The sequence below is a fragment of the Amborella trichopoda genome, chromosome 6 (assembly GCF_054954075.1).
Source record: "Amborella trichopoda isolate Santa Cruz 75 chromosome 6, AtrichopodaSantaCruz75HAP2 v2.0, whole genome shotgun sequence".
In the NCBI taxonomy this organism is placed as follows: Eukaryota; Viridiplantae; Streptophyta; class Magnoliopsida; order Amborellales; family Amborellaceae; genus Amborella; species Amborella trichopoda.
Window position 1 is genome coordinate 52,084,656 of NC_142341.1, and position 6,812 is coordinate 52,091,467.

The 6,812-nt window shown below is 34.1% G+C and overlaps 1 protein-coding gene across 1 annotated transcript; it reads right to left on the minus strand.

The window, feature by feature from the left end:
* Window positions 1–1,292: 1,292 nt before the first annotated feature.
* LOC148781868 (polygalacturonase-like) lies at window positions 1,293–5,587 on the minus strand. The gene is made up of 4 exons (XM_088869272.1): window positions 5,047–5,587; window positions 3,491–3,780; window positions 2,259–2,487; window positions 1,293–1,624 (listed from the first exon to the last, which is right to left on the minus strand). Exons 1-4 carry the CDS (start codon window positions 5,476–5,478, stop codon window positions 1,406–1,408), a joined length of 1,170 nt encoding a protein of 389 aa, XP_088725398.1. The 5' UTR covers window positions 5,479–5,587; the 3' UTR covers window positions 1,293–1,405.
* Window positions 5,588–6,812: the final 1,225 nt, after the last annotated feature.

The following is a 6,812-nucleotide window of genomic DNA, read 5'->3' on the forward strand; positions in this document are numbered from 1 at the left end:
TTTGCATATAGTGCCCCATCCGTATCTAGTCCTTTCTATCTAATAGCTGGATAAAGTGATAAACCCGCAAATCAGAAAACAAAATAAAAGTGATAAACTTGACTTCTCTCTCTGAGGATCTCTTTTCTTTTTCTTTGTTTCTTTTTTTCTCTTTAATTTTTTCTTTTTCTTTTTTCTTTTTTATTTTTGACAATATAAGTGATAAGCTTCTCTTTCGCTTGCATGTGTACATGGGAGCCATGCATTTAAAGAACTGCATGAATGGCATCCATCATCCACCACCACCGAGTTCAAGATAGGTCTTTTCTTTTTCATTTTTTATGCGCGGGGATAAAACAATGTCGGTTTATTCTTTAAATAAATAATTAATCAACTTTAATTTACCAAAAAAAAATATCAAACAAGATGCAATTGAATTATCTGAGGATATTTTGTTTGATTCAGTTTTTCAAAATGATATTTTTAGTTTCATGAGGTGCGTATGTCACATACACCTTGAAATATGCATGTCAATCCAATATGAATAAAGATTAAATTAAATTAAATAAATTTAAAACAATGCATACATTCACAATCGTCCATTCTCTTCCCTTCTAATCTGAAGGAATGGACGGTGATTGTGCAAGTCTGGAAGCACACTTCCCGATTGGAAGGTGCTTATCCAAGTTTGAAGCTCCACTTTCCCATTTTCCTCTTGAATCAAAATTTAGGTTTCCCATTGTTCTCTAGAAATCCACAATTCTATCTCTTGAAATCTGGGCAAACGGTCTTGTTCTATATTTTTCCTTTTTTTTATTTTTTGACCCATGTTAAAAATATGTTTTAATTATTACAATTTTCCCAAATTTGTCCCTTTGAATCAAATTCTTGGGTTCTCATTGTTCTCCAAAAAGCCACAATTCTCTCCCATAAAATTTGGGCCAATGCCTATGGACTCCCAAATGTTAAGCCGAGAAAGAAGGCTACAATCATGGGTCTCAAAATTCAATTAAGAAGGCTAAAATCATGGGTCTCAAAATTCAATTATCTATATCCATTTGAGAAATACTTTTCCTAAGTATAAATATTTGTATTCCTTTTTGGTTTTAGGGCTCGATTTTTTGGGTGCTGAAATCTTTGCTTAGAGTATCAGTTAACTGTTTTCGTCGTTTGTATTCAAACCTTATCATCCTAAAATTCCTAACAATCTCTCTCTCCCCTAAAATTCCAAAAAATTTAGTCTCTTTCTAATTTCACTTTAATGTCTCTCTTTATCTCTCTCCAAATTCAGTAAGTCTCTCAATACCTTCCCCTCAATCTGTTATCTCTCTCCAATTTCACTATCCAGCAATAGTTTTAAGTTCATAATTAAACCAGTGACATCAATCAAGCAAAAATAAATAAAAAGTAAAATAAAAATAAAAATCTATAAACAACTTGGTGGTGTGACTACACCAGCTGCTGTCCCTTCAGCATATATGCAAGAGGCCTGGGCCTTTTGGTATTTGTAAGTGAGATCCACATCTTCCAATTCAATCTCCCGGCATGGATTGCTAGCACTACAATCAAAGGTCATGGCCACCTCAGTTGTAGAAGTTCCTGTAACGTTTTTATATGTCACACCGCTTATCTGTACACCAGATATCTGCACAATAGTAACAAATTTCATTTAGTATTTAGAGTTTTATATTTTATAGTTTTTCTTTTCAAAAAACATAATAATAAAGGCTGTCATGACCTAAAAGTACAATAATAAGCACCTTTAGGTTGATCTATAGGCTCAAACTCAAATTTAGAGTTGCAATGGGATTTTCACTTAGGGTTGTGTTACAGGCTCATAGGTTTTGTTACAGGCGCATAGGTTTTTTCTTTTTTTGAGATAAAATAGGTTTTCTAAAAAGGTTGCACCAATCCAAATCAAATTGTGGGGTCCGTAGACCAATCCCTAGTTCAAGTCTAAAACCTGCAATCATATACACACAAACGTATGCATGCACGCACACACACACATATCTAGTCCAGGTTTGGGTCAGTCCTGGACCCTATCATGTTCGGCCTAATTCCACCTTGAATAACCTAACCCTAGTCCAAGTCTAAAACCTGTACACATACATACAATCAGCATGCATGCATACGTACACACTAACATATCTAGTCCAGGTTTGGGTCAGTTCCAGTTTGCAGCCTGCCTTGGATGAGACATCATTTGGGTGCCAAAATTGATAAAAGATATACTTAAAATATATGTATAAGTGCAGGTTTATATAATTTCCACATACCTGATCTGGGCAGTCCTGTCCATGTGGACAGTAGTTCTGGTCGATGATGATGGGGTTCTCCACATCGTTCATGACCACCCCATCAAATACTATTTCTTTCACAAAGCCATTACTTTTTCTCGCCCATGTCTTTATCCTTAACCCATTTGTTGTCCCATGAAAAACTACATTTTTCACTGTCACATTCTGCACACCTGGCTCATCCAAATACTGTCCAAGGCTCCCAATGCTGCAATTTCCCAAATGCTGACATTTTAACGTGAACAAAAAACATATATTTGTGACACATATTTGTGTTATATAGTGCAAAAACACATTAAAATACATGTATATGTGCATAATATTTTGGAAACAATACATATACACAATCACCATATTCATACATATATCGTGCAAAAAACCAAGGTTTTGCTCAAAAAGATAAAACATATGTGTACAAACTTATTTATGAGAGAGTATTCAATAAAATTGTTTGCCTTTGTTACAAAAATGCCATAGCCACCCTGGCACTGAATTGAATTTTGGCCACTGAAAGTAAAAAGGAACTTTTACGACTCACCCCCATCTACCCAATTGTATATATGATAGATAAGGATTATTGTAACCCTTTTGCACCAAAGGAAGACATCTTAATGTATTCTAATAGCTTTATTTATATATTTTAAAAATGTTTATTCGTTTATTTACTTATTATAAAAATGTATATAAGCCTTTGCATGTAATATATGGAAATTATTTCAAAGCAATGAAATTCTAGCTCTTGTACGATTTGGTAGGCTTTCTTCTCTATGTTATAGTTATTCGAAAGGAGAATTTGTGCAAGAGAGGATTATAGTTCACAAATATTTAATATAAGTGTGTGATGGCTGATTAGAAACCACATATTCTAATCAACATCATAAAACTATAGATGTCTAGGCTACAAACTCATGACCATATGTGAAGCCCTATGTTTAAAAAGTCATGCTTGGGATTGGTCTCACTATGGGTCCAAACCCTAGCACGACCGGTCAGACTCGAGCTAGGCAATTTCAATAAGAAAAGTCTGAAAACCATAGAAAGATTAGGAAAACTGGGCAATTTCCCTTTTCAGGCCCAGAATTACCTCACTCCCAATCAGGTTATACTAGATTAGTTCTCAGTCAAACTGGAGATTTTTTATGTAAGTAGCTTAACTACCCAACAAAGAGGCCAAACTCTAATTAAAACTCAAATATTAGAAGGATTCTTACCTGATGCCATGTCCTGGCCCACAAGTCACCTGCTCAACCCACATATCATGTGTTCCTGGTCCAATTGAGATACAATCATCTCCCGTTTGTATGTTTGCATCTATTATGAGGACATCACTTGATCCTTCCACATGAATACCATCAGTATTCAGGCTATTTGCAGGGGCTCTAACCTTTAGACCATAAACTCTAACCCCCTCAGACTCATCCAAAACAATGTGAAACATTTTGCTGTTCATTGATGTGAGGTTGTTTACTCTTACATTCTTGCATTTGTTGAAGACTAGAGACTGCATTCAAAACAAGAACACTTAGGAAAAAGTGCGACAGAAAAAAAACTGCATTCAAAACTGGGATGATACAGTTGAATCCCAACAGAATATACCCTATAATCATTGAATGAAACCCAATTATGCTTCAACCCCTGGAACGCAAATAAAATAATGAAAAGACAATTATTTAAATGAGCTTGAATTAGTTATATTAAGTATGAGAATAAATTTTAAATCCATAGTTTTATTGAATTTTGTTGTATTAAGTATGAGAATAAATTTCAAATCCATAGTTTTAATTTTGTTATATTAAGTATGAGAATAAATTTTAAATCCATAGTTTTATTGAATTTTGTTGTATTAAGTATGAGAATAAATTTCAAATCCATAGTTTTAAATAAATGTATAGGACATATCACACATCTCCCTTATATAATCTATTCATGTATGTATAGACAATGGTAAGTTAATATAAGGTCCAGTTTTTTCTTTCTTTCTTTTTCTTTGTTTTTTTGGGGGTGAGTCAGTGAGGAGATGGCCCCTACCTTTGGTAGGAATTGAGCCTAGGATGTAGCCTTGCAAATCATCAAGTGTTAACCAATTAAAGCCTAGATTCTTTTCTTAGTATAAGGTCTAGTTTAGAAAGTAAATTTGCACATCGTTTACCTCAAAAAGACCTACGAAAAAGGCAGTTTTGGCATCGAAGATCTCTACGATGGGCCTTCGAATCTATTTCTAACGCTAATTTAAAACACCAAAAACATCATAGATTTCATGGATTTATACATACTTTAGAAAAAGATGGTCCATATAATGTATTACAAGATATATCATTTTTTAGGTTTTAAATCCTTAATTTTTAAAGTACATAATTCTGGAAGTCGAGATCATTTCTTGCACCTATAATTATCTTTTTTATCATGAAGCATCAACCTTGTATATAACTCTATACAATTCTTTTTTGCTTGTGTATCCTCAATCTAGACTTTGGATATATTTATAAGAAAAATACAGGTAATTTAGGTGTCATTTAAGACCCCTCCAGCCAAATGAACCCCAAAGGATAATTCAGAATACCCCTATTCAAAATGAATAAATTACCCTAACATCCCTTTAACCCCATCTTGAAAAATCAAATCAAAAGATCAATATCACTCACTCATTGGCCAATAAAAAATGCCTGACCCCAATAGAAAAATAATTAAAACTACCTCTAATAAAGTAATCCAAATAAAAAATGATCAAAATACCCCTACCACACAATAATGAAAGATTAATACTCACTTTTGCACCAACATGACAATCTCCACCATCTTCCTTGCAAAGCCAATAGCGGGCTCCCTTCCCATCCAATACCCCACCGTTGATCTCTAACCCTTCAACATTCTCAAACCTAAGCCATGACTCATCTTCTACTTTGTTAATATCAGCAGAAGCAAGCAAATTTCCTTCCAAATTTATGGTTATTTTTTTACTTTTGCATGGTCCTCCAAAAGTGGTCGGATAGAGTAGATAGTTTCCGGCCGGTACTTGAAGGGTAATCGAGTTGTCGGAGTTGCAAGCCGAGTTCCATGCCTTTGTAAAGGCCTCACTGTCGTCAGATTTTCCATCAGCCTTCGTTCCAAACTGTGTAACATAGATATCGGCACTACCGAGTGTGAAGAGGAGGGAGAGAATGATCAGCAAGACGTACTTCATATCCATTAGAGGCTCCATTAGAGGGGAGAGGAAGATCAAAATAGTGAAGAGGAAAATCAACAGGTTTTAGTGGGATGAAGGAGATAAAAGGGTGTCAGAAGAGGAACAGAAAACCAATGACTGTGTAGAAAACATTGAGGTGAGGTATGATATTTATAAGATTGTGGATGTATAATTCATAAGCTAATCAATAAACTATTTGTTATTAAATTAAAATTTATTGCAATAGCATACAAGGGATTGAGAAAAAGATGCAGTTTCTAGAGGGCTCAGGCTTTATGAGCGCACAATAAAGCCTCGCTTTGAATCATCGTCCAAAAAGTATTTTCGTCATTGAAAATCTCTATAACGGCTCTAACGTCCATTTCTAATACCGATTATGAAATTTGAAGCAAAAAAAAATTTAAATAATATATTAGTATATACATTATTTTTAAGACTTTAAATCTTAATTTTTTACAACCACAATGGTCTATGCCAAGATGGTCAATTTGAAGTTTTCCGACTCCAAACTAGCTTTACTTATTTAGACTATTTTCCTTAAAAAAAAAAAAAAAAAAACCTTAAAGTCATTGACCCATAACTATTTCTTAAAAAATTAAAAAATCAAATTAGTTAATACGGTTTTAAAAATGTAATTGGAATCCGAATTGTTTATAAACGCTTTCTCAAAAACATATTTAAACAATTTATTTAAGCAACAAAAAAATTTTAAAAGTAAATAAAATTAATTAATGAGGTTTTTAAAATTAAAATATAATCCGAAAATTAAGGAGGCCTAGGAAGTTAGTGCTTTGCCGTTGGAGCAATTAACGGCTTTTTCGCCGGCCTTTTAACGTGTATGGGAAGGTTATGATACTTTTTTCTTTATCTCATGCATGGAAGCCGTTTTTTCATATTCTATTTCCTTATCCTTTTACTTCTATTCTATTGAATTTCTTCCACCATTCCTTAGACTATCCGTTACCATGTCACCATCTTTCGCTCTAAGTTGCATCAATCTCTCTCTACTTGACCATCTCTCTCTTTTGGATGAGTCTCTCTCCCTTTGAAAAGGCTCTCTGCGTTGCAAGCGTCAGGGTCGGGTTCGGTTCCAGAATATTAGGGGACCCAGACTCGAAAATCTGGATCGGGTCTAGTTCCGGAATATATTGGGTCCTGGGCTCAAAAATATAATGCGGGACTTGGACTTCGATCCGACCAAAAAATCAAAATATTTATATATTTAAATATATTTTATAAATCAAAAAAGCGGTAAACAAGCCAAAAACGCGTTCGGATTACTGAATCAGCGGTCTAGATCACCGTTTTACTGTTGAGAATCATTGTTTTATTGTGCAGAACCTCTGGTT

Coding starts and splice junctions, on each gene's coding strand:
- LOC148781868 (XM_088869272.1), bottom strand. CDS start 5,478: ATGGAGCCTCTAATGGATATGAAGTACGTCTTGCTGATCATTCTCTCC. Junction 2,488..3,490: donor GGGCCAGGACATGGCATCAG/GTAAGAATCCTT, acceptor GGGAAATTGCAG/CATTGGGAGCCTTGGACAGT. Junction 1,625..2,258: donor GACAGGACTGCCCAGATCAG/GTATGTGGAAAT, acceptor ACTATTGTGCAG/ATATCTGGTGTACAGATAAG.